Raw genomic sequence first — 27,642 nt, 5'->3', positions numbered from 1 at the left:
AGACTCATGCAAAAGTGGCGATTTTTATTTTCCTTCTCAGGCAGCCGCAGCTTCCAACCAACCGACAAAACCTTGAAGCACTAGGGAAGGAGCAGGCGCAAGGGTGGGTCTGGGGGACACCCTCTGGGCTCCAGGGCCCAGAGCTGACCTGAGAGGTAGGGGCTACAGAATGTTGGGGCAAAACGCACCCCGAGCAGTAAGAGCAAATCTCAGTGGCTGTGTGTACTCAGGACTCATCTAGGGACAAGGTGGGTGAGAAGCCGCCGACCTTGCGGCTCAGCTGCTCAGGAGCCAGGACCAGACGCTGATCCCAGACTCCGGCAGGACCCAGAGCAAACAGGTCTCTATTAAAGATTCTGTACACCTGGTTTCTTGGGTGGAGGACACCTTTAAGGGCTTAAATAAATGGGCAGGGGTGAGGGATGTAGCGAGAACAGAGGGTGACTGTCCAGCCAGCAGGCCCTGGCCTCTGGCGCCCTGAAGTGGTGCTGAGCCCACACTGCCACCCTCGTGGCCTGCAAGACTCCCCAGGTGGGGAAGGGGAGGGAAGGTCTCAAGGCCAGCTAGTCTCAGGCCCCGCCTCTCTGAGCAGACAGACAGAAGACAGGCGGGAGACAGGGCCTAGCGCAGGTCCTCCTCGTCGCCCTGGATGGTCTTCTTGATGCGCAGCAGCATCGTGGTGAGCCACTGGTCCAGCCGTGAGATGGAGTCGTACTCCTTCACCTGCAGGGGCCGCAGGTGAGACAACCGCTGCCCCCACCCCAGCAGGACAGCCGAGCTCCAGGCCCAAGCTTTTCAAGATGTGCTCTTGTCACTTTGGTCCCCGAGAAAGAGCACAGGGGACTAGCCCTGCCTGCCCTCTCACTTCCCCCGGGGCAGATGGGATCGGCTAGTTTTGGATTAAATTCCTGGGAGCACCAGGGAAAAGCTGGGTGGCGACACCACCCAGAAAACAAATCAGGCCAAGTCTGGGGTGGATACATCTGAGTTCCAGAATAACCAGGGCAGAGTGAGGAAAGGGCAGGAGACCCCCGTGGGCAGGTACATTGGGGAAGGTGAAGCTGGCCCCCTCGGGTCCCTTCCCACTCTCCTTTTCCCTCCCAGAGGCTCCTCCTCCTGGGTCACCCAAAGTGCCTGATGTGAGACAGCTTCCACTGCTCATCCTGGGGGACTCCCAGTGGTGCAAAGACCTTGGCCTTTGTGAGCAGACAGATGGGGGTTTGCACCCTAAGGGTCCAAGGCCAAGTTCCCTTCCTTCCTCAGCCTCAGGGCTGCCCCTTACAAAGCTACCCACACTCTGGGAGTTACTTGTAAGGATTTTGGGGTGATTGACTGAGGAAAGGGCCTAGGGACCAGAGACCAAAAAAGGTGAGATTTTGTGGGACAGCATGTTGGAGAAGGCAGTCTGCTCTGGGGGTCACCTCCTTGGAGGGATCTGGCCACCCACACTGGCCACTTACCGACTCTGTGTAGCTGTCCACATTCTGTTCCTCATGAGCTTCTAACAATTTCTGCAATCAAATGGCAAGCCGGGGTCAGGGAGGAGGCTAGCTGGGGCTTGGCCTGGACCAGATCCAAGCACAGGCTGGGAAGGGGTCTGAAGGCGAGGAGGTGGTCTCCCGTGCCACCAAGAGGAACAAAGGGATGTGTCTCAATCTTGCCCACCTACTCATCAGAAATGACTCCCTCCCAGGGCACCTCCTGGCAGAACACCACAGGGTATGTATGTGTGCCTGTGTCAACGTCCAGCACCCAGCCCTGCCCCTGGCCTGTCCCTGGCTCTTCTCGTCTAGAGACTGGAGAGCCAACTGGTAGAAGGAAAAAAACAAAACAAACCCCTTGAAAAGCACTGGGCATTGAAAAGCATTGGTAGTTATCCTACCTGGAGCCCAAGCAGCCAGGTCCTGTCCTCAGGAGCCCCTCGCCCTGACAACCCAACCGCCTTGCTCCACTGAGCCCAGCACTCACCTTCATCAGCTTGCACTCCCGGGAATCTGAGAAGGCCGGGAACAGCTCCTCGTACCTCTGGACAGCGAGCTGGGCAGTGGGGGAGGGAGGGAGAGGGAAGAACAGGGCAAGCCAATGAAGGGAGGGTCCACTGGACACTGGCCTGGTGGGAGAGGGACCTGGCTGCTGCTAGCAGCCCTGAGCCGGCTCTCTGCCCTTCTCCCCAAGCCTCCAGTGTCACCTAACACAAAGTTGGCGGAGTGCCAGCCTGGTTGCAGAGAGGGGGTGGGCTTCCTGGACAGGTGCCCAGGACCCTCCTTACTTGTGCCTGGGAAGGGGCAAATGACCTGTATGGTAGACCTATGTGGTAGGCCTGGGGCTGGCTGCTCCCCACGCTGACCTTCATGAGGACCCCAGGAAGGCCAAAGACGGCAACCCCATTTTAAAAATGGGAAAACACTCAGACATGGCACAGGGGAGTGGGGCGGGGCTGTGACCACAGGCCAACAGGACCCCAGCTCACAGGCTGGAGCGCACTCAGTGGTGGAATGCCTGCTGCACAGGCTCAAGGCCCTGCGTTCCAACCCCAGCACCACAAAAGAATCCTGAGCTGACAGCCACCTTGCTGGGCCCACAGAAGAGCAGGGCTCACAGGGAGGTGGCCAAACACAAGCACCACAGCCAGAGACAGCAGGACGCCCCAGACCTGGCAGAGGCCCCAGGGTCTGCCTGGGCTCCAGCTGACCAGAACCAAGTGCCCACTCCCAGCTCCTTCCCATGGCCAGCCCCTCTCCCCCAGCACTGACTCCTCTTGCCAAGAAGCCTTGAAAACAGCAAAGAGGACAGGGGCTGCGGCTACAGTCACGCCATCGGGAAGTGCGTGCTTGGCAGAGCAGGGCCGTAGCTCACTAGCCTCAAGGTCTCGATGAGGAACTCTCAACCCAGCTCCTTCCTAGCAAAAGGGGGTGACAGCATGGCCTTTAAGGGGTGCTGTGAGGATCTGGGAAGTACATCCACAAAAGAAAGGACCCAGTACTGGGTGAGCCAGAAGGTAGGAGCTCAAAGCCTCTAGGGCCAGGCAGGTGACAGCAGGATGGGTTGGCCTCAGTACAGCTAGTGTCTCCCATGCAAAGACCAACGGGCAGGGACAGATAGAGCAAGAGCACACCCCTCTCCCTCTGGCAGCAAGGGGCGACATGGTGACAACACTGGGGTCCTGCGGCCATGGCCTGGCTGGAAGGAGGAACTCCCAGCAGGCCCAGGTCTGGCTCACCTTGGCATTCAGCATGTCGATGCAGAAGTGGCAGAGAGCCGCCTTGAAGAAGTAGTCCTTGGCGCTGTACTTGAGAAGGGGGCTATCCATGGCGTTGGTTCCTACCTGTGGTCATGTGGAGGAGCCCAGTGAGCTCAGGATGGGCAACTGGAGGGCAGACTCACGGCCAGGCACTGGGGCTGGCTGAGAGCCAGGTCCAGCCCTGGGTGAGGCCCTGTGACCTGAGGACCCCAAGGCTAGCGAGCCAGGGACTGGCCCAGGGTAGTCAGGAACTGGAACTGAGTGACCAGGACCTCCTGATGTGATAGGGCAGGGCTTGGGACAGGCAGAAACCAGGTGTCTGTGGGCCTCCCAGGGGCCCAGGACAGCGTGGAGGTGACACCCTGCCGTTAGGCCCACAGCAGACTGGCACTCAGTGGGCAGAGGGGTGGCAGCTGCTCGAGCACGAGAGGCAGTGCCTGCCCCTCTCTCCAGAGGCCAGCTGCTTGCCTTCCTCTTGGCCACAGCCCAGCCCTCCCCATACAGCAGAGGGGGACCATGTGACATTCCCTGCCTCCCACTGCAGAGAAGGGACCCTGATCTGCCACCCATGGCCATTCCCCTCCTGCTCACTGGTTGTGTGGAGGCTGCCTTTCTCTGGAGCCTGCAGGCAGCTCCTGTGTGGGGGTGGCAGAGCACACCCCAGGGAGGGTGGTGACACCACATGAGGGCCCATGTGGGTGGGGAAAGCCATTAGCCGGGGTGAGCACTAGGTGAAGGCCACAGAGGCAGGCAGATGGGAGACGGGGAGAAGCAGGGAAGAGGACAGATTAGAGCAGGACGCGGCTTTGGCACTTCAAGCAGACGGTAAGGCCTGTCCTGTCCTTACCTGTTCGTAGATGTCAATTGCCTTCTGATATTGCTCCAGCTGGGCGGCGTAGCCAGCCACCTTTAGCAGACACTTGTTGGCTGAGCTGTGGGGAGGAGAGGGATGAGCAAAGGTGGTGGAGAGTCCTGCATCACCGAGACATGGGCAGGTGGGAGGAATACCTGTTAGACTCCTCGCCTTTGTAGTAGTCTGCAGACTGCTCATAGTGGGCGATGGCCTGAGGAGACACGAGTGGGCACGGGCTGGAGGGAGGGCAGGCCTGGGGTCGCACCTTTTACCCAAGCTCTGGCAGCACTAGGATTCTCCTGGGCGGAGGGAGAAGCTGTGGTCCTGGTAGGCGGCCCAGCAAGGCCTTGGCACCCACTCACCTTCTCAATGTCCACCAGCTCTGTCTCATAGATCTCAGCAATGGAAATGTGGTGCTTGGCTGCGATTGTGAATCGGCCCTGCAAGGACAAGGGAAAGGGCCACTGTGACCGAGACTTCGTATGTGACCCACCCCACCGTCAGCCATGGTCCCTCAGCTCCTGTCCCTCGGCCATGCCACCATGAAGCACGTAAGTGGGCAAAGAAGGCCGACGCCTAGTGGCCCAGGGGAAATGCTGTGCTGCCAGTGGCCTGGGCAAGTGCCCCCGTGTCCTGGCCTGTATCCATCCTGTCTGCAAGGCACAGGTGGATGGCGATGCCCCAAAGGTGATGTGAGTGGGCAGAACCTGGTCCAGAGGGGAAGAAAGATAAAGAATCACCAGGTGGAATGCTTTGGAGAAACCAGCACCAATGACTGTAGAGTCCTACTGCCCAGGGGCCCTTCCCCGTGTGGCCATGGAGCCAGCCCTTCCCACAGGCAGGTACCTTGCCCTTCCACCTCCTCTGGGCATGCTCAGAGCTCCTCAAAGGAGCCCCAGGTTCCAAGACACTAAGTACCCCCATGTCCCTGGGCAAGGTGCCACTCTTGCCTTCCCACATTCCTCGACTATCAAATGGAAATCAGGGACAGCTAACCTCCAGTGCTGCTGCTGACCACCTGCAGTGTCTATGTCAACAAATGGCCACTGCTGTGACCGTTTAACTACAAGGATTGCTGCAGCCTTGCCCAGCAACTGCGTTCCTGCCTGGGGGAGAGTTGATCAGACAGGGGTGGCTTGTGACGGGGTAAGCAGCTTACAGGAGCCAGGGCAAATCTGTGTCCATCACCTGGCTCCTTGCCATGGCCTGCCAGCTGTCTCTCTGGCTGCATCCCTGGGGTAGGGCAGGGGCTAAGTCTTCTCTGGGTTCTGCCTCTCCCTCTGGGATGCCAGGAGTTGCTCCTCACATGGGACCCTGGGCAACACCAGGCAAGGGGAAGGTGCTGGATCCACAGATGCCAATAACCAGAACTCCTGACACCAAACCCAGACCACCTAGAGGGTGGAGGCAGGAAATAAGGAGGGGCTGCCGGGCTCCTGGCAAGCTGGGCAAGGATCCCGTCAGTCCAGTCCAGCTCAGGTCACCAGATTCTCCAGGGCTCCTGCTTCCCCGCTGGTCTTGGCAGTGGAGCAAGAAACACTGCTGGGTGCTAAGGCAGGGGAGGCAAGGCTGGGAGGCTGGGAGGGAGCGTGACAACCAGTGGCCTTACCATGTCTGTGTAGATCTCGATGGCTCTCATCAAACAGTTAATGGCCTCTGGGAAAGAAAGAGGAAGTGGAGAGAAGAAATGAGAGCTGAAGTCAGGGCAGCATATCCCGAGGAGAGCGTGACGGCTGGTGAGAGCAGCAGGCGCTCAGGGCTGGGAGGAAAGGGGAAGGAGCTGATGGTCTCTGCACACTGTGGCGGCTGGGCATCTTCACAGGGAGACCTTCTCCCTTGGGCTGCTAAGAGTCTACCAGCTTCCTGGCAGCTCTAGGACATGGCACAGCTGGAAAAGGCAACCAGACTCCCAGGGGTGTGCTGAGCTAGACATGCCAAGGCCCTGCTCTCAGAGACAGAGCTGCTTGTGGCAGGCGGGGCAGGGCTAGAGGTGCTGAGCCCAACATCTGAGGTCAACTGGAAGTAGCAGGGAAACCTGGATCCCACCTGAGTTCTGCCAGCCCTGGGTTCTATAGGAGCCTAAGCAGAATTTGTCCCCTATACCAGTCTCGCCTGGATCTCTGGCACAGGAGGCCAGATGCTGGGAATATCAGGACCCATCAACATGGACTTGCCAACACCCTTCTTCCCCACACCCTGGGAAGCAGTCGGCACAGCCCTCTGATCCTGGCCCATCACCACAGGCTCCTCAAGCTGCAGGTTTCACCAAAAAAAACCAAGCACAGCAAAGTGGCACTGAGGAGGAACTCAGCCACCTTTGTTGTACTATCTCTTGCAAGATTTTAAATTTGGGAAAGGCTTTTTCTTCTTCTTTTTGAAAAGTTATTTGGAGAAGAGAGAAGCATGAGTGGGAGGCATCTTCTAGCAGATAGAAATCAGCTCTCGGTGGGTATTTTTTTAAACATCAGTTTAATGCATCTCAGGAGCGGATGCTGGGGGAGGGAGGTCAATGGAGGCAGAGGGCCTGGGCAGACCACAGGCCAATCACAGGTCCTGGTCCCCACCCAGTTGGCTGGGCAAGTGGCCTGAGCTCACATGGGATAAGGATGCTGCAGGAACGCAGCAGGCCTGATGCCTGCTTCTGTGGGGCTCCTGGCCTGGCCAGGACACCAACTTCCTCAGGGAACCACCTGAACAGAGCTGAGCTCTCAGAGGTCTACAACCCCTTCTACATGTACATACGGGAAAAAGGGCATCTGTGTACTACTCTGGGAGTCTGTAAGTTCTGTCCAACTCTGAAAGGCCTCAGGGGACCCAAAAAAGATTCAGAGAATGTGCATCATTCAATAAGGTTTGGAGACTTATTGAATGGTGCTGGAAGAGGGAGGCAGTAGAGAGAGGAGAGAAAGGGGGCAGAGGAGATGGAAACGAGAACTGACAACAAATCAGTGGCTTGAAAAGTGTTAATTCACATCCACTCACAATTTTGTAACATAGCAGGTCTAGAATCAACAGCTGAGCTAGCAGCTGGCCCAGAGGCCACAGCCTCCACCTTGGCCCGGCTACGAGCTGGCTCCCTCTGCTGGTCAAAGGCCAAGAGCTCTACCTGGCCTCCTGCAGGCAAAGGATGCTCCTCAGTGAGAACAGCAGCTGTCCCCCCAGCCTGCTGGCATGGGCTCTAGTCAGCAGACAGTGGCCCCTGCAGTGGCAGCAGAGGAAGAACATGGACTCATGGAGCTAAGTCCCCTTTGTGCCAACTCCTTGATCTGGGAACAGCTATCCTGGAAAGTGGCAGGCTGCCAGATGACACCTGCCTCCTCCTGGAGAAGCTTCTGATGTGCCTTCCAACACTGGGCTTATCTCAGGTCATCAGGCCTCTGCCATGTCCCTGGACAGAGCAGGTCCGGTTCCCTGGCCAGCCCCACCCCTCTGCCCACTTGCAGGGACTGGTGAGGGGCTTCAGGAGATTCTGCCTAACAGGGAGAGCGAGGACCAGGCCAACCCACCCCACTCCCGCTGCAGCTGCTCCCCCTAGACTAGAGCCAGCACTCTCTGCCTCTCCCCGAAGCCCTTCCTGACCACATCTAGGCCTCAGCCCACCTCCCCTCCTCAACAGAACAGGCACAAGTTCCAAAGCGAACAAGGAAGTGGATGGGTTAAAAGATGCCAGGGGTCTGGTATACAGTAGGCACCCACTAAATGGCAGCAGATGTGGAGGAAGGGGAAGACAAATGAGGGCTGGGGCACTTCCCTGCCCTGGGGACACATGCACTGTGTACACTCTGCTTGGCATTGAGCAGGCCAAGGAAGGGGACTTCCGGGTCCTAGTCCACACAAAGCAGCAGCCAGTGGTCTGGAGGCTCTGAGGAACCATGGACAGCATGAGAGGCCTCTCTGGCGCCACCAAGGGGCAGCTGCCCCCCTCTGCGGAGGGAAAGCACAAATCCCAAGTGCAGCCTCAGGCTCAGGGAGCCTCCCACAGAGACACTGGCCAGGCAGGGGAGGACTTAGGATGAGGGAAGGCCCTTGCTAGGGAACCTGGGCAGGCAGGACCCCAAATGCACCCCCCAGCTGTTTCACAAAGAACTAGCCGAACTCAGAGCGCAGGCCAGGCAGGAACACCAGGCTGATGGGCACCAAGGGCTGCCCTTTTGGGGTCGTGTGTGGTTCAGGGCCCGGGGCCCTGCCAGCACATCATCTCACAGGAGACCTGTGCTTTAACACAGGAGCAAATGGAGCAAATGGAGGCTCTGAAGAGTCAGTGACTTGCCTGAGGTCACTGGATCCTCCCGGAGATCATGTATCTCCTCCCCTGCAGAGCCACATACAGCTGCCGAACCCATGTCCATATGGGCCGACTGCCCAGACGCAAAGCAGCTGTCACCTCCATGCAAATGTGCCCCTTTCCCCTTGCTTCCGGCTGGCCACAGCCCCGACTGGAGTTGTGACTAGGGAGGGCATCTGGAGGTGGGGGCTGCTAGGAGCCACTGCAAAGTATTACATTCATATGGAAATTGGGCTCCTACTGTTCATTTAGGCCCATTTGGGGACTCAAGTTACAAGACTCCTGGAGAGTTCCCATTGGTTGGGGAAGGATGGTAGGAGGGTGTTCCGGGGGAAGTGGAGCCCCCCGTGTCCGGTAGGGACACACGTGTGTGGGTGTGTGTGGACCGGCTTGTTAGGGGGACGCACACGGCCTCTCACAAAATAAAACTTTGTTTCAGTTCCATCTGGCTTGTGTTTTTGTGCTCAGCCGGATTGCAGCATCGCAAGCCGGCGTGCACTGACAGCGACCCGCGAAAGCGCCCAGCAGGAAGGCAGCAGGTGAAAACAGCAGCGGGCAGAAGCAGAGCCAAGGCTCACGCGGCCCCCGCCGTCCAGCCTGCAGCATTTTGGTGGAGGATAGTCCACATTTTGCATTTACTATCCCTGCACTAAATCATGAAGGTCCTGATCAGAGATATGAGTGGAAAGTTTTACCCCAGGGGATGGCGAACAGCCCGACTATGTGTCAAATTTATGTTAATAAAGCAATCCAGCCACTTAGAAATCAAAATCCTGAACTACAAATATTTCACTATATGGATGATGTGTTATTAGCACATAAAGATAAGAACACATTGCTAGAATGTTATGCCACACTTACAAACTTACTAAAAAATTATAATCTAGACATAGCAATAGATAAAGTACAATTAAATTTTCCAATTAATTATTTAGGAGTTTTATTATCCTCAACCATGGTCCGTCCACCAAAAATTCAAATACGAGTAGATCAACTCAAATCACTTAATGACTTTCAAAAATTATTGGGAGACATAAACTGGATAAGGCCTTACCTAGGCATACCAACAGGAGAATTAGGACCCTTATTTGATATCCTAAAAGGTCCATCAGATCCAAATTCACCCCGCATGTTAACGCCTGAAGCAAGAAAGGCATTAAAAATCATTGAAACATATATGGAAAATATGCATTTGGATAGAATTGATATAAGTTTGCCTTTATTATTTATTGTACTACCAACAAAAAATATTCCTACAGGAGTATTTTGGCAAGAAGGTCCATTATTGTGGATACATTTATCGTATTCCCCTAATACTATTCTTACTAGATATCCTGAGGCTGTAGGACAATTAATACTCAAAGGGATAAAAGCAGCGAAGGGAGTGTTTGGGATTTCTCCCAATAAAATTATTACTCCATATACTATGGATCAAATTGATGAGTTAGCTAATGAGTTAAATACTTGGGCAATAATCATGTGTAAATCTAGTGTCTCATTTGATAATCACTTGCCATCTAATCCCTTGTTGTCCTTTTGGTCTAAGCATCCTGTAGTTTTTCCTAAAATGACAAAAAAAAACCCTATCATGAATGCTCCAAATATATTCACTGATGGGTCAAACAATGGTACAGCAGCGGTAGTTACCCCTGATCAAACTTTTACATTTTTAGTACCCAAACAATCAGCTCAAAAGGTAGAGCTCAATGCAGTATTACAAGCTTTTATGATGTTCAAAGATTCTGTATTTAATTTATTCTCTGATAGCCAGTATGTAGTTAATGCTATAGCATCCCTTGAAGATGCTGGTAGGATTTCTCCTTCCTCTACTGTTTTCTCTTTGTTTTCTGCTATACAAACTCTAATCTGGGACAGAAAAGATCCATTCTTTATTGGACATATCAGGGCACATACAGGGTTGCCTGGAGCCCTTAGTTTGGGTAATGAACTAGCAGATAAATCTACACATGACATACATATTTTCTCCACAATAGAAGAAGCTATAAATTTTCATAAAAGGTTCCATGTCAATGCTAATACCTTACAAAAACGTTTTAAAATAACTAAGGAACAAGCCAGACATATAATAAAACAATGTCAAAATTGTGTGACATTTTTACCACAAGTTAATCTTGGAGTCAATCCTAGAGGACTGATACCTAACCATATTTGGCAGATGGACGTTACACACTTGCCAGAATTTGGAAAATTAAAATATTTACATGTTACAGTTGATACTTCTTCTGGATTTTTAATGGGCTCCCTTCATGCCGGAGAAAAAACTAAAGATGTTATAGCTCATTGCTTACAAAATTTTGCCACTGTGGGTGTTCCTAAACAGTTAAAAACTGATAACGCTCCTGGTTATACGTCTAACTCTTTTAAACAATTTTGCTCATCATTTGGCATTACTCATATAACAGGAATCCCATACAATCCACAGGGTCAAGGCATAGTTGAAAGAGCTCATCAAACTATTAAAATGTACTTATTAAAACAAAAGGAAGGAATTGGAAAAGGGTATATATCCCCCAAAGATAAACTTAAAATAACCCTTTTTACTCTAAACTTTCTAAATTTGGATTCATCAGGACTTAGTGCTGCGGAAAGACATATGTATCCGAAAAATGTACATAAGCCTAAGGTACTTTGGAAAGATATTCTAACAGGACAATGGAAAGGTCCGGACCCAGTAATAGTCTGGAGTCGGGGCTCCGTCTGTGTTTTTCCACAGGAGGAACAGCAACCAATTTGGATTCCAGAGAGATTAACTAAAACAATTTCTACAGAAAAAGAAGATGATTTGACTCAAATCCATAACAGCTGATATCCAGAGCTCCAGCTTGGCTATTCTTACATCTACAACAGTGATTTACCACGGTGCCTTTTTCAATATCTATTTTATTATTACATTTTTCCCACATCATAAGGTTCTATTTTATTTATTTATTTATTTTCTCTTTCTTTTTGAGCTCATACAAACCTAGGTTAATGTTTTTCTGATCAGTTTTATTTTTTGACTGTGTTTTATTTTTTTTTAACTGTAAAGTTTTTAAACATTGCAATGGAGATTTCACCTAGGTATAGCTACAAGGCCTTTATTTACTATTGTCTTATATGTTCTATGTTATGTATGCACTGTTTTGTGTTGTATGTCTGTATGTGTGTATGTCCATATTTCATTTATAAGGAGCGCTCATGTATAAATAGATATAAATGGATCCAAAAAAAAAAAAATCACGTGACTTATATGGTTTAATTTAAATTAGGTAAACAGCTGTTATAAATTTTGCTTTTAAAGGTGGTTAACAGATCTGTTTGTTTACTTTCACCTTTCCTTTTCATTATATTTAACAATTCTGTTCAAGATAATGTCTCTTTAGCACCATGGCCAGAATTCCCATCTCCATCCCAATGCCGGCGAAGACTAAGATAAAACCAAACTACAACTTCTATGATAGCTATCACAGTAAACTATATAAACTGATACATCAATCAATATAACTCAATAAGTATCCTCAATCAAGGACTTAATTTACTTTGGGAGAAAATGGACATATTGACAGACTCCTCCACTTTGAACTGCTCAATCAAGGACTTAATTTACTTTGGGAGGAAATGGACATATTGATAGACTCCTCCACTTTGAACTGCTTACACAACTTGCCTGGACTATGTATCACCTGTATGCATTGTGCTCTATTTGTTGATACAGTGAATTATGGTAGTGCTGAAATATCTTAGCTGCTGTGTCACCAGTGTTACTGTTCTTCCTAAGGAGCCGTCAATTGGCTTGGTGTCGTGGCATTTCTGTATCTTCCTCCCTTCTACTAGTGATGGTCTAAAACTTGGGGGCCAACAGAGGTGAGGCAAGAACCTCACCCCCCCACTGGCACCAAGGTTAAATTTGGGGGCCAACAGAGGTGAGGCAAGAACCTCACCCCCCCACTGGTGCTTAGGCCTATCCACAAGCATGGCTATGCTAGACCGGTAGTCAGTGACGGGTTGATCTGATTACAGTGGATTCAACCTAAGACAGGAAACTGACGTGTAAAAGTCAGTTCTCCCATGACGGGTAAGAACCACATGTTAAATTGGACAACCTACCAGGCACGGTCCCTAGCCACATTGCCATTGCTTAATTAAACAGAAGGGGGCAGATGCTAGGAGCCACTGCAAAGTATTACATTCATATGGAAATTGGGCTCCTACTGTTCATTTAGGCCCATTTGGGGACTCAAGTTACAAGACTCCTGGAGAGTTCCCATTGGTTGGGGAAGGATGGTAGGAGGGTGTTCCGGGGGAAGTGGAGCCCCCCGTGTCCGGTAGGGACACACGTGTGTGGGTGTGTGTGGACCGGCTTGTTAGGGGGACGCACACGGCCTCTCACAAAATAAAACTTTGTTTCAGTTCCATCTGGCTTGTGTTTTTGTGCTCAGCCGGATTGCAGCATCGCAAGCCGGCGTGCACTGACAGCGACCCGCGAAAGCGCCCAGCAGGAAGGCAGCAGGTGAAAACAGCAGCGGGCAGAAGCAGAGCCAAGGCTCACGCGGCCCCCGCCGTCCAGCCTGCAGCAGGGGCTGCTGCCGCCATCCCTGCCAGCACAAACCCTCTTGCAGCAGCGCCCTCCTTCCTCCGTAAAGGGTCCCCTCCAAACCTGTGTCCCCACCCCACTCTCCAGCTGCACCCTCAGCATGCTTTCCCACTGGTCTGGCCTCCTCAGCGGCCACCTTCTGTGCTTTCTGTGGCCAAGGATGTGCCACATCTGGGCAAAGCCCACAGCCCGCATGCTCAGATCAGAAACAGGGAAGGCTGTGACCACACTCCAGCCAGCCCAGGCTGCGGGAACAGCATGAGGCACATGCACACATCAGGCAGCCTGGCAGCGGCCACCCCAGAAACAAGTCCTTCCAGTCACTCCGGATGGGGCAGCAGCTGAGCGTCACAGATGCTAAGGTAGCATCTCCAGGCCAACCAGTTCCCCAGGGAGCAGGAGGGCCAGCTGGGGGAGTGCTCTGCAGAGGATGCTGAGACTCCCAGGCTGATTCAAGCTGAAAACAAACCCAGGGTCACCCTGGGTCACTGAGTCACCCAGAAGTTCTGCTGTGGCCTGGTGCTCCCAGCCAGGAACCCCTCTCCTGTCCTTGTCAAGCCGAAACCCCATATGTAACCACTTGGGCCAACCTCTGCGAGACACCAGCTAGACAGGAGTGACTGGTCAGTATGGGGACAGAAACGCTTCCTGCTTGCACGACCAAAGAGAGAGAGTGCATGGGAACTGTGCCCCACAATGCTTCCAGGTGCGGCAGCAACCCCCAGTGGTGGTGTGTAAGGCAGCATTTGAGGGGCCCTGGTGACACCAACAAGCCCTGCCGAGCACCAACCTTTCCTGCCAAGGGCCGGCCTTCATGCCAAAATTACAAGTTCACCTATTTTCCATTCTCCTGAGAAGATCTTGACACTAGATGGTCATTTTTAAAAAAAATTTCTTTGCTTGCTAAAATTAGTCAGCAACCTCTGTCTGGCACAAAGGTTAAGAGAAAAATAAAACTCCTGGGAGTGGGCAGACAGGGCTCCGTGGTGGAGCACATGCTCACCACGTGCGAGCTCTGGCTGAATCCTGTGTGTACACACACACACACACACACACACCCAAAACAGCAATATCCCAGCCCCACAAAACCCCAAAGCCTGGGCATGGGCTGTGCCTAGGCTTCACCACAAACCCAGTGGGACAATAACTGTCCTCTCCAAGTCAGCCCCACGCAAGGCTTCGTCCCCACTTGCTCTCCTGTGGAGGAGCCTGTTCTCTGGCAATTGGATGCGAGGCTCTATTCTCTCCAACTTTCCCCAGGTGCAGGGAAGCCAGGTAGGAGAATTTCCGCTCCTTTTTCGGCAGCGACTCCTACCTGGCTGGTCTTGGCGCCCCCACTCCCTTCTGCATGTTAATTCTGACAACAGAACAGCTTTGCTTCTCTCCCTGGCGGGTCTGAAATCTAACTCCCACTCCCAAATGCTCGCAAGCTAGGGGAGGGGAGTGACAGGCGGCACATCACAGGGTAGGGGGAGGCGGGGACCTGGAGCAGGACGCCGTGCCAGCGGAAGCACGGCCAATTCTGAAGTTAAGGCTGGCTTCGCCTCAGCCTATCATATGTCAGTCACTGGAAAAAAGAGAGCGGCTGGGACACCTGAGGACATGAAGGAGGGTGGCCGGCCGTGTGGCCCACAGAGGCCCTCACCTTGGGGGTCAGCTTTCTTGAAGGCGTTGCCAGCATCCACAAAGCAGGTGGCCGCGTCATGCTTGCTCTGGAGCTGCAGGTGCAGCCGGGCGGCCTGGCAGAAGGCGCTCCCAGCAGCTGCAACAGACAGGAAGGACACCGGCCTCAGTGGCCGCAGACACTACCCTAGAAGGTCGGGGACGGTAGAAGGCACAGAGAATCCCACGTGGGCCAGGACTGGCTGGAGCAAGCCCAGCTGAGGCCCAGGCTACAGGTCTCCTGAGCTCTGGGCTGAGGCTCCTGGTGGTCCCTCTGTAGTCTCTGAGGGAGACAGGAAGCTGCTTCAAGGGACAACAATGAGCCCCAGACACTTTGCAAGAGGACCAGGGTTAGCCAAGCTCAAATCCCATGTTCCTCATCCTAGTCTCTGTGACATCTCCAGGGCCACCACTAAAGTTCCAAGCCGCAACAGGCCCTGGAAGGCACGGTGGAGCTGAGTGGCAGAGCAGCCTGGAGGGGCAGTTCCGGGAACAGGAGGCAAGTGCAATTAGGATAAGTGACCCTCCCACTTGCTCCCCTTTCCCATCCTGCTCCTTGACCCCCAGCTCCCTGAAGCTCCTTCTAGTTCCCGCGCCCTGGGTCTTTGCCCACATTCTCTGGCCTCATGCAGAGGCTGCAAGCTCCTGTGGACAAGGTACCATACTCGCTGCAAGGCAAGTGGCAGGGGACCCAGGGTCCACCCACTCCAGGGGCTCCACATACAGAAAGGGAGATGGAACATGGGTGGCAAGGGCTCAAATACAAATAGAAAAGTGCCCATTCCCAAGACCTCGTCCCCCAGGGCCTGAGCCACAGTTCACATGGCTCCTGACTGACTTTTGGGAGGCATCATGGTCTCTCCCACTGCTCAAGGGTTCCTGGCTCAGCAGGCTCCAGAATCTCGGAATTCCTGAGGCCGAGGTGGCCAGGCCCAGCCTCCAAATGGGACACACAGCCTTTGTAAGCTTCACTCTATGGTTTTGTTTACTGTTATCACTGTTTTTCTTCCCAGTACCAGGGGTTGAACCTAGGGGCACTTCACCGCTGAGCCACCTCTCTAGCCCTTTTCATACTTTATTTGGACAGGATGTCACTAAGTTGCTTAGGGCCACGCTAAATAGCGGAAGCTAGCCTTTAACTTGTAATCCTCCTGCTTTGACCTCCTGATGACTGGGATTATAGGTGTGTCCCATTGTGCCCCGCTCGTTTATTACTTTCATTTTGGGTAACTGAGGTGGAACTTGGGGGTAATTAACCACTGAGCCACATTCCCAGCCCTTTTTGTTTTTTTTCATTTTTAGACAGAGTCTCATTGAGTTGCTTAGGTCCTTGCTAAGTTGCTAAGGCTGGCTCTGAACTTGCGATCCTCCTGCCTCAGCCTCCCCAAGGTGCTGGGATTACAGGAATATGCCACCATGTCTTTCTTCATTATTATCATCAACATTATTTTTAAAATTTTCTTAGTTGTAGTTGGACACAATATCTTGTTGCTGAGGATCAAATCCAGAGCCATGCATGTGCTAGGTGAGCGCTCTACTGCTGGCCCCAGCCCCAGCCCCTTCGTTATTATTTTTAAGAGCTCCAAATCTGAGTCCTAAATTTCAATATAAAAGGGCTAACAGCAGGGAGAATGGACTGGGACTTCTGTTTGAATCACTGGGGAGGTGGTAACCAATTTTAGGAGAAAAGTAACATGTATGTGAGTAAAAAATAGGCCTTCCTTCTCTTAGGGCCCTTCATGAGTCTGGGAGGATAAACACATGCAGCACCAGCTTTATAAACAAGGCATCTTGTGAAAGTTCAGAAAAACACTCTTCAAATTTTTGGGAAACCAGGGAATGGCATTCTCAGGACCTGGTGACAACTCCGCCCTGCACCCCGGCAACCTACCTCCATGGCTCATCCATGGGTTGACTTCCTCCTTGTCTAGAAAATTCCTCTCTGGGTTCCAAAACTATCTCTGGCTTGATCTCCTTGATCTGATCTAACACTAAAAGTACCAAGGTCTCCGGGCCTCTCCTCCAGGGACATGCAACCCCCAAATACACCCTCACCTCAGTGCCCTCAAGGACCACCCCTGGCCCCTGCCTGCCTTTTCTCCCCAGGAAAGCTCTGCACCAGTGGGTGAAGCACCTGGGCTGCACCCTCAGGAGCCTTGGCTTCGGGACCCTGGTCCTGCTGGTTAGCAGTCATGGCACCATGATGAGGGGTGAGCTAAGCCTTAGTCTGAATCTCTAAAACGGGGATATTAATGGAACCCTCGTGGGTCACTGGGATGATTTTCTTAAGCTGTGTGCGATGGCTACTTCACAGCACTCTCAATAAATGGTAGCTGTGATTAATGTTATCCTGGAGTCACCAGGACACACCCTCAGCCAAGAATCATGAGTCTGATGGATGCAAAAGGGAATAGTTTCCAGGAAACCTGAAGTTCTGGGAGAAATCCTTCAAGGAACTCATCCAAGTTGGTCTACCAGATTCGACCATCTCCACGCTTTCCATCCTTCTCTATCTCTGTCCTCCCACCTTGACCTGAGATGCAAAATATCTCACTGGACTCGGGCCTGACACTGGAGAGGGAGCCACAAGTCGACCTCCCACCCAGGATAGCAGGACTGGGAGCTGAGCTCGGCAAAGAGCACGTACCACTCCAGTTTTTGGCCATTTTGAACAAGTTTGCTGCTCTGGCGTAGATTTCACACGCTTCCTCTATTTTGGATGAGCCTCTGGGGAAGAAGAAAAAGGAAAAAAGATAAGAAGACCGCTAGTCTGTTATCAAAAAGAAAGCAGACATTCTGCCTCAGCAACAGTGGACATGTGTTCCCACCCTCAGTCCGATTTCCCTGTTAAGCCACCTCCCCCTGTCCTCCTGAGTCTGTGGTTCCCACCCCTGCACACAAAGGCACAATCTGCACAGGCAGAATGGCTACTGGCATGCTTCCTGAAGGGGATTGGGTGGGTGCTCTCGGGGAGAGTGGGGCTTCCTGACCTCCCCGTGCACCCAGCCTGACAGCCTCTTTCACTTCCCGCCTGGGTGTGGAGGGTGATCAACGGGTCCCAGGCATCTGCAGATGCCTCTTCCCCAGAGACTGCAAAGCATTCTGGGGGACCCCACTGGAGGTGCCCACTGCTTCCTGGGTGCCTTGATCCTGTGCCTAGCACACAACCACTCTTCCATCAAGACCTCGCCACCCTGGGGATGTGTCACGCCAATTCAGAACTGGCTGGATGCAGCACACAGAGCATACATTATTTTAAGAATAAACATAAAATGTTCCATTTGGGGAAAAAACAACAGGGTGAAGAATAGAAACATACATGTTTATACAAACAGAATATCTCTAGACAAATACACAAGGCCTAGTGACAGCATCTCTACTGCAGAGTCGCAGCATGGCCAGCAGTGGGGCAGCTTCTTCACCACGTACCCTCATTTATACTAACTGTTTTAAGCATCTGCACATTTTATCTATTCATAAAAAAAGATATTTAATATTAGGATTTAATTTGACCCTGTAGTCCAGAAACTTCTTACATTTCTAGCAATTTTCCCCAAGAAAGGAATTAGAAAAGTTACAAGAGTATTCAGCATAGAGTTATTTAAAACACAAAACAATCCTCAAAAACTAAACTGTGCAATAGAACAGGCCTGGGAGATATAGAGGGTTCTTTCTTTTCTTTTTTGGTGATGCTGGGGATGGACCCAGGGCCTTGCACACACCAGGCAAGTGCTTCATCACTGAGTTACACTCTAGCCCCAGGTTTAGGTTTTTAAAAAATAAAAACAGAGGCTGGGGTTGTGGCTCAGCAGTAGAGCACTCGCTTAGCATGAGCAAGCCCTGGGTTTGATCCTCAGAACCATATAAAAATAAATAATAAAATAAAGGTATTGTGTCCAACTTCTTTGGGCAGCTTTACTCTGGCTTCTTGACCTTCATGTGGCATACATGAATTTTCCTGAGCTTGGGGTCCTTCACCAGTAGCTCAAACCCTAAGTCCCTACCTTTGTTCTCCCTTCTTCTACCCCCCCATATCCAACCAGGACTAGCCCATGAGGGCTGTGGTCTCCTAACTGTTCAGACTCCAATCGCCAACAGAACCAGAATAAACCCTGCGCCCTTAGGAGTTCCACCAAACAGATTTCAAACTCTTCCCACACTTGACACAGTAGTGTTTAAAAGCCACACAAGTCACCCTCCCCATCCCACCCTCCACCGGTGCCCAGCAGCCCAATACTGTCCCCACAGCTTCAAGCTGTAGTGCAGGCGCAGGATGCAACCTGCTTGCAGCTCTGAACCGCTGAGGTCAGACCCACAGCCACACTCCTAGGCCCTACGCAGCAGTTCCAGGGCCTGCAGTGGGATCCGGAACCCCTGGATTCCGGAATTCTGGTGTTCAGATGACTGGGCAAGTCTGGAAGGGAAAAGTGAGGCTGACTCCTGCGCCACCCTACAACTCCCGAGAGGGAATGGGCTGGCAGGGACCAGGCCCCCTGAATCCAAAACACACCAGGAAAGGTTCCTCCTCAGGTAAAGTCTACCCTCAGCTGTCCCCAGGAGGCAGCCTGAAGCACTAGGCTCCTCCCACATGCACAAATGACACCAGGCCTCTCTGCGTCCCCCAAGCCGCGTCTTGGCAGGCCAGTGGATTTCTTTAGAGCCCACTAGTAGCTGTGCAGAGTGAGCTTTCCCAAGCTTCCAGTAGTAGAGAATTCAGAGGGTCCCTCAGACTTGGCTGCAAAACACCAGAGGACCTTCTCTGGAATGGCCTTTTTTACGCTGGGGATGGCCCAGTGCCTTGCACATGCTAGTTAAGTGCTCTTACTTTTGAGGAACACCCCCCCCCCCAATGTTTTCTTACGTGTTCACAAATTTTAATCAGAGTCTGCCACCCCACAGACCCCCAGCTCATCCTTCCTTCTTTGTGGGTACAACCAAGACCTAGGCAGCTCCAGATGCTGTCAAAAGACCTTGGCCTCCTGGCAGAGCAGAAAGGGGCCATTCTCCTGGGAGGCTCAATGCTGGTGAGCAACAATAAGCAGAGTCATCCCAGCTGGCCTTGCTCGACTCAATGGGACAGATCGGATCCCAGGCACAAAGCCCTCAGCTGCCTGGACTGAACCTCTCTGACCCCAGACTAAGCCGAGCCACCCCTGTGCTGACCGTGGCAACTCTGACCATGGGGTGGAGGAGCCCGCACAGGGATTAATGCCCACACAGGCCCCAGGTCTGCCCTCTCCTTCTCTTGAACACCCTGGGCCTGGCCACTGCTGCAGTGGGTGATAATGGATTGCTGGAGTCTCATCCTCTTCTTCTGGAGTTTGGAGGCAAGTCCCCAAAGCAGGAAAGTGATTTGCATAGTTTAACTGGTAAATTCCAAAGAAGCCATTCATTTAGAAATTTCTCTACATGGGGGACAAATATCTGGCACTTTGTTATGTGCCAGGCACTGAAGATGAAAGCAACAAAGAAGGGCCTGGCCCTTGATAGCAGGGACCCTCAAGCCGCCTCACAGTGACTGTGCACTCCAGGAGCTGGGACCTCAGGGATTCAGGAGCCATCCATGGGAAGGGACAAGCACTCAGGGCACGTGCAAAAGCCCTGAGGCAGAGACACAGGCAAGCTAGAGGAAGAGAAGCAGGGCCAGGATGGCTGTGGCACAGGGAGTGGCAGGAAGGAGCCAGGTGAGGCAGGCAGGGGACTTTGTGCTGGAGGCCAGGGCAAGATTCCAGCCCTGTTCTAACAGGGCAGAGAAAGACTGACAAGGTAGGAGTCTTGGTCCCAAGCTCATGCAAGGTGTCCCTCTGCATGGCTCACTCCAGACTTTCTACTCCATGTCGGGAGGGCTCATGTCATCTGTCTAAGGGTGGCCTCTTGACTGAAACTGCAAGCTCCTCTGCCTCTTGCATGAGATCCAGAAAAGCTCACTGGGCCTCCTCCTGAAGGGTCTAGGTGGCAGCACAAGTGACAGCTGACAGCCCCTCCCCCACTGGCCTCCTCCAAGCTGCCTCTGCTGCACTCTCCCATCCTACGGCTCTGAGCCACTGGGAATACAAGGAACTGGTTTGGGCTGGCCTGGTGCAAGGCTGTCTATAATTACCACTCAGCCTCTCTCCCCACCCTCCCGAAAGCGGAGGAAGCAGTCTCAGGTCTCCCAGGCACAGCCACCAACCTCCAGCAACTGCCATATGGAGGGGTGAGCACTGCCAGGAAAGCACAGATGCCTGGCAGGACCCTGGCCAGGGGGTTCTGCAGGGTGATTTCAGTCTCCCTCCCTTCTTCCTCCATCCCCGGGCACTTCCTGGCTCCCTGAAACAGGCCACCCCTACCCCCACCTCCAGTTCCCCAAGGACCTTGAAATGCTGGGCAGATGGATGAATTCCTCCTCCCCTCTGCAGCACCACAGACCCCCCGCCCGCTGCCTTGGTTATCAAGTCAGTACCCTCAGGAAGAAGGGACCTGAGGACCTGCCACCACCCTTACATGCCTCATAGCCTGGCTCTCAATTTGCTGCTTGTTTTCACAGTGACTATCAGTGGGCACTAACCTCCTGAGGCCACCACCTGAAGGGGTGCATCCAAAGCTGTGAGCCCTGCTTCATAGAGGAGGATAAAGGACCCAACCAAGCGAACACTGTAGGGAATGGCAGGGCTGGGAGAGGGGCCTTGGGGCCCTGGGGATTCTGTCCTGCCCTCAGCTTGCCCTCACTTACATAGAAGAGTCCTTGAGAAAACGAGGAGGGTGGACCAGGGCCTTGCTGCCTCCTAGATGAGGCAGCCACACCACCCCAGCTTCCCTCTTCTGACACGTGGACCCTGCTCTCTCTGGAGCTGCACCCAGCCTCCGCTAGGCGAGGAAGATCAATGAAGCCAGACCCCCCTAGAGCCTCCCAGCATAGTCCAACAGGAGAGGGGATTGAGCAAAAGAGGCACAGGCGCTTCCTGGGGTCCTGCTCCTCTGCTGGCTGCCCTCAGGCCTCTGCCTCCCCCACCTATATTGACCAGCCACTGCCTCCAGGCTCTGCAGCGCCCTCCCAGATGGCTCTGGGCTCCAGCAGCTCTGCCTTCTACCCTCCCCACTGCTTGGCCAGGCAGGGGGAGCAGTGATGGCAGACTAAGGCCCCATGTGCTGACCCTCTCACAGTATGCCTACAAGGGGCAGAGAGAGAATGACTCTGGAGCATAGTGACCTGGGCAGGAATGTTTCAGGTACTTTTACTAAGTGTGTGGCCCTGGAGCTTCTGTCTCTTTAGCTGTAAAGTGGAGACAATGAACCTGACCTGGGAGGAGTCTCTAAGGAGTGTGCAGCAGGAAGCAGGGGCCTGAGTGGCTGCCACTGGAGGAGGAGGAGAGAGGCACTCCAAGGGGTGCCGGGTCCAATGGGAACTCCTCCAAGGGGTGCCGGGTCCAATGGGAACTCCGGAGTCACCTGTGGTGCTGGAAGAAGTGCTGAGGGCAGTCAGACAGGTCTGGGCTCAAATGCCAGCTCACCGCTTGCAGCCTTGGTTTCCTCATTTGTCACTGGGATGGGTCTAATGCCCTGCAGGCTGCTGGAAGCATGAGCAATCTCACAGAGCACCAGCTGAGTGTCCGCCATGCCACAGGGGCCACTGAGAGCAGTGAAGTTACCGACTCAGCGTGGGCTGCATCTCCTTCACTCTGGGCAGCCAAGTGTTGCCCCCATTCTGTTTCCAGAGTCCTGGGTCTCCCACAAGCCTGCCCCTGCCTCATGATGCTGACATGGTTAGCCCTGCACCCACTGATTCAACTATCAGTGGATCAATATTTTAAAAAACTGCATCGTACTGAACATATAAAGACTTATCCTTTGTCATTATTCCCAAAGCACATGGCATAACAAGTACTTCTGCAGGACTTACATTGTATCAGGTATCCTAAGCAACCTGTAGGTCACAAATATCAGACATTCTACACGAGGGACTGGAGCCTGGACAGACGTCGGTATCTGCTGGGGGATGGGGAGTGTTCTTAGAACCAATCCCCTGGGATGCTAAGGGATCACTGTGCCTATCTGAGGGCCCATAGCCCTCTAGTTGGCTCAGAGGCAAGGACTGTGGCTGCCGCCTGACCTGGCAAGAGGCCCACGTTTCTTAAAGTGCTGCCCTCTGCTCCCAGCAGGGCCACCCTGCACCACAGCCCCAGGGTGAATGTTTCATTTCCTCAAAGGATATGCAGAAAGCTTCTCAACTCTCAGCAGCCCCGTTCCAAGCAGGAGGAGCACAAAAACCTCTGTATAACCAAGCAGCAAAATCCCATCTGCTGAGAAAGCCAGGAACGCTCAGATTCCCCAGAAACCCCGCCTGCCCTCAGGAAAGACGCCATGCTGGGACTGGACAAGAAAAGCCAACTTTTCAGATGTGGATCTTGGCAGCCAGCACAGTGATTCACCATGGCACCCACTGGAAAGGACAGCAGGGGCTACTCCAGGTTGTAGGGAATCAGGAAGCAAAGCTGGAGACTCATGCCTAGACCAGCTCAGCGGAGACCCCTGCAGGCCCTGCTCAGGGACACCCACCCTGACCCTGGCAATAATTCTTCGCTCACAAAAGCAGGCCCTCCAGGGCTTTTGATGTCCACAGGAGATACAAACAGGAACTGACTTGTCAACATCTGAGCTTTAGGAACATGCTGTTTGTTTACAGAACACTCTGACACCTCTCTTTCAACTCTATTTCTCCAGCACCTCCAGTTCAACTTCCACGACACTGTCTAGTAAGAACAGCCCTCCTGAAGCACTGTGGGGGCCCAGCAGGGTCTCAATGTGCTCCTTGGGACAAACCCAGGAAGTAGGCATCATTCTGGTTTTCACTTCACAGGTGAGAAAACTCCTGTACATGTTAATGTTCAAGAGGAAAGGAGTCTTTATTTGAGATTTGGGATGGGGAGACCTTAGGGCTGAGGAGGAGCAACAGGGCACAGAACTACTGTTCAGAACCTGTATAATCCCACAGGGGCTCCGCAGGGAAGTCCCTGGACCCACTGGGAGACCAGAGCAGGAGGAAGGGAAGGGAAACTTGCTTCTCCCTTGCCTTTTTCCACCATCTTACTGTGCTTCCAGAGCACAGGTGTTTGCTACTCCTTCACCCCCTATTGCCCCCTACTGCCCAGGGAAGATACAGAAACATCTCTAACTGCTACTGCTGTGGCCCTCAATGGCTGCTGGTACATCAAAGCCCCTAGAGTCTGGCAGCCTGAAAATAAGGAAGAGCAAAGGCACCAAAAGCAACCCACAAGCATCCCAGGGGAGGGCTACTGTACCTGGCCTGCTTGACATTGAGCAGAGGCTTCTTCATCAGGAAAGTTATCATCAAAGAGGTTCCCAAAAGGGGTGGGAGAAGCACCAGAGACAGCTGAGCCCCAGCACGCCCTTCTCAAAGCCTTGAGTGAAGGCCAGCTGGGAAATGTTTAACCAGGGCGAGCCTAGCTCCAGGAGAGGAGGCACTAGGAGTGGATCCCGCCCCTAAAGTAGGTTCTCTTGAACTGACCTCTGGACACACTCCCAGCTCCCAGACTCGGGCTCCAGGTGGGCCTTGCTCACTCCCTGGTCAGCACATCCTCAACTCCTCATGGAGTTGCAAGAAACCAGAGGAACCCACCTGCTTTCTTTCAAATATTTGGAGAAAACTGCCATGGGGAGTTAATCAGAGGGTGGCAGAAAACCAAACCACGGACTTTGTAAGCATCCTTCCTAAATGCGTGCCCCAAAATGGATGTGAGCCTCCAGGAGAAACTATGTTTGTAGCACAGCAAAGTGGCTAAGCAAGAGGGCTATGGAATCAGGCAGGCCTGGGTCTGAGCGCTGCCTCTCCCACTTATTGTCACTCTGTGCAAATAAATCAACTTCTCTAAGCTCCCTTTATCCACCTCCACAGGGATTCTGTGAGGACTAAATAAGGGTAAGTGCCAGGTCCAGGCCTGACTCAGAGGCAGAGGGAGCACTTCACAAATAGTATCTTCTAGTTCCACTGTCACTGCTACAGCCTCCAGCCGTCATTCTCCCCCACACCAGCTGCAGCCCCTTTGAAAGGGCAAATGGGAAGCTTCCAGAACTGGCCCCACTAAATTTCTGTGCTCCCCAGCACCTCCTCACACCCAAGTCCTTGCTTACAGGTCGCATTTGTCCAGTCCTGCCTCACTTCCCCCACCTGCCCATTCTAACATGATGCTCTCACGTGGCTCTCCCCGTACTAACCCTTCGTAACACAAGCGTTGCTCCTCTGGGCCTTTCCTCAAGCTGTCTCCACTACCTGGAGTGCTGCTCTCTCTCAGAGTGCACTCCCAGAACTGTTCAGCCCCACCCAGATGGAGACCTCTCCTCTAGGAAGCCCTTCCTGGTCCCTCTGGATCTTGGTACCTACTGTCATTGTGGGTAGATCATCCCCTCACGCTAGACCTTTGCTTACATTATCCCTGTGGAGTTGCTAAGGCTGGCCTCAAACTTGTGAGCCTCCTCCTCTTGAGTAAGTGGGATTATAGGTGGGTGTCACTGCACCCAGCTAAATTGCACTATCTCTGCCACCTATAACACCCTCCAGGTACCTGCTCCCTTGCATGTCACAGTTCCTTATAACCCAGCTCACTCCTGAGGGACACCCTCCAATTCACACAGCATCCTCTCAGTTCAGGAACTTCACGTAAAGGTCATAACCTGGTCCTTCCTTACATATGACAATTTGGCTTTACTAATACTTGGCTAGTATTAACCTTGCCTTGCCCACCATATGGCAAGTGTCTCAGGGGTTCAGGGGCTCCCCACAAACATGGATCAATGGTACACTAATCTTTGGGCCAAAAGGACCAGACATTAAAAACCACCAGGAAAACTACCGCTGAACACTGAAATCCGGGCCCACCCCAAACACTGAACTCCTCCATTCGCGAGGAAGGAAGACACACACACCCTCTCAGTTGCAGCCTCTAAAATACAACATTCCTCACTTCATCAACACAACCCATCTGACCCGGATGTTTCTCTACGTCAGGCAATTCATCCACATTCTTCAAGTTCTTTTGCTAAACATTATCCAACCTCAAATAATGAGGACTGGCTCCATCTCCTCTCCTGGAAAGATCCCTCCCTCTCCTTTCTTAGCAGCCATGGCCAGGCTCCTAACACAGTCTCTTCCAACCCCCAGGCCCTCCTGCCGAGCCCTTTCCCTGGGCTTCTGGCAGCCTGTGGCCTTACCCAGGCTCTGCCTCTCTGGGGTTCCTGACTCTGTGTCCCACCCCACCACAGCCCTCCCTCTCACCAGCCCACCCGGCACCTTTCCCAGTCCTCCTCCATCTCAACAACTCCCACAGCCCTGTTCAGGACCCCCAGCCTGCTCCTCCCCTCTCCTCCCAGCTCCCCTCAATCTCCTCTGCCAGAGCCTCAGCTTCTTCTCCCGACCCTCCTGAGGCCTCCCCAGGGAAGGCCTCGGGGCTCAGCGCCCTCTCCCCATTCCTCTCCAGGTCCTCTCTCTACTTCCCAGGCCTTCCCTCCTCTCACCCCTTCCAGGCTTCTCCCACCTTGGTCCCCTTCAGCCCCTCACGTGCTCCAAACCTGTTGCCATCTGGCTAGTGACATTTACAGGGCTTTCACCACACGCCAGGTTCAGTTCTAAACACTTCACACAAATTTGACACTTATAACAAACTTCTGGAATTGATTTTACCAGCTACCCCTTTATCGGGGAAATCAGCTCATCCAAGGCCATGAAGGAAACGGCAGAGCCACATTTCACACCGCGGCTTTTGATGCTCCTAAGCTACCAAGAATCCTCAAAGGGTGGTTGGCTTTTATGAGCTGACAGGAACCTTATGGACCCCTCTGCCACCTCCCGGCGTTAGCTCTGCTCCCATCTGGGTCCTCTGCTCAGGTCTCCTTTAGTCACTTTTTACCAGGGCCAAACTCACCCAGCCTCCCGGGCACACCCATTTCACTCCCAGGATAACCTACTCCTGACTCCTCTGCCGGGTGTCAGATATCTGGAGCCCTCACGCCCATCACCCAGGATCCACACAAACCCACTGTCACCGGCTGCGGAAAGGTCGGTCCCTCCGGCAGGTGTCCCGGGTCCCAGGACCCTCCAGACAGACTCCCCAGGAGCTCTAAAGGCTGCGGAAGCCGGCTTCTCTCCGGCTCTCTAGCAGGTGCCCCCCAAGGCCTCAGGCCGTATTTCCCTTGCCCGGTTCTCCTCTGGCCCTCGGCCAGTCTTCAGCCCGAGTCCCCTTCCCCAACTCAAGATGACGTCGCCTCGGCCTGTGCGACCTCATCCCAGGTCTCTTCCACCATCTCAGACTTTTTCTCCTCGAACCGTGTAGCCACGGCCCGGGTCCCTCAGTCCGTGTCCCCTGTAACTTCGGACCACGTCACCACGCGGAATCCCCTCTGACCCTTGGGATCTACCCCGCCACCTCAGACCACGACCCTTCGGCTTCTCAGCCTAGGTCCAGGCCTACCCCTCACCCTCTGGGTTCTTACCCAAAGAGACCCGAGAAGAAGGACTGCGAGTTCTTCACTTTGCGCTCCGCCTCGGCCAACAACGCCATGGCCTCCGCTTCCTTCCCGGAGTTATCCATGACAGCCACAAAGGTTCTTAGCAAACCTCCGGACCCGGGACCTGGGAGGACTCTGCCACAGCTGAGCCCCGGTACACCGGCCGAGGGAGCTTAGCGGGCTGCGTTGACGTCGCACCGGCGCCCGCCGCCTGAGGCCCGGAGCCATGTGACTCGCGCCCGCCAATCAGCACTCTTGCAGAGCGGCGCGAGCCCCACCGGCCACGCCCCCGCCAGGCGCCGAACGACTTCCCGTGACTCAATCCAATCCGCGCCCTGAGACCTCAAAGCAAGCGCATATACCCGCGTAGGGCTAGCTTCCCAGAGCTTGGTTAGACACCTACACGTGACTTTCCAAAAGCCAATCGTAGTCCCCACTGCTTAAGACCCGCCCCCAAGGTACTAGTGTTCATCCTCCTCCACCAATCAGCGGCAGCCCTCAGTGCGACG

The 27,642-nt window shown here is 53.3% G+C and overlaps 1 protein-coding gene across 1 annotated transcript; it reads right to left on the bottom strand.

The window, feature by feature from the left end:
- Positions 1–4: 4 nt before the first annotated feature.
- Napa (NSF attachment protein alpha) lies at positions 5–27,450 on the bottom strand. The gene is made up of 11 exons (XM_005336583.5): positions 27,119–27,450; positions 17,283–17,362; positions 14,619–14,735; positions 5,704–5,750; positions 4,457–4,534; positions 4,250–4,305; positions 4,089–4,173; positions 3,221–3,325; positions 1,969–2,037; positions 1,461–1,511; positions 5–723 (listed from the first exon to the last, which is right to left on the bottom strand). Exons 1-11 carry the CDS (start codon positions 27,214–27,216, stop codon positions 622–624), a joined length of 888 nt encoding a protein of 295 aa, XP_005336640.1. The 5' UTR covers positions 27,217–27,450; the 3' UTR covers positions 5–621.
- Between the last annotated feature and the right edge of the window lie 192 nt (positions 27,451–27,642).

This window comes from Ictidomys tridecemlineatus, chromosome 15 (assembly GCF_052094955.1).
Source record: "Ictidomys tridecemlineatus isolate mIctTri1 chromosome 15, mIctTri1.hap1, whole genome shotgun sequence".
In the NCBI taxonomy this organism is placed as follows: Eukaryota; Metazoa; Chordata; class Mammalia; order Rodentia; family Sciuridae; genus Ictidomys; species Ictidomys tridecemlineatus.
Note: the sequence above shows the minus strand (reverse complement) of the source record. Positions and strands in the feature narration are given on the sequence as shown.

What these genes read in the sequence shown, in the direction of transcription:
- Napa (XM_005336583.5), bottom strand. Translation starts at nt 27,216, where the DNA reads ATGGATAACTCCGGGAAGGAAGCGGAGGCCATGGCGTTGTTGGCCGAG. An exon ending in TCGAGATCTACACAGACATG is followed by an intron (nt 4,535 to 5,703) that starts GTAAGGCCACTG and finishes TTGTCCTTGCAG; the next exon opens with GGCCGATTCACAATCGCAGC. An exon ending in TGGACAGCTACACAGAGTCG is followed by an intron (nt 724 to 1,460) that starts GTAAGTGGCCAG and finishes CGGCCCCTGCAG; the next exon opens with GTGAAGGAGTACGACTCCAT.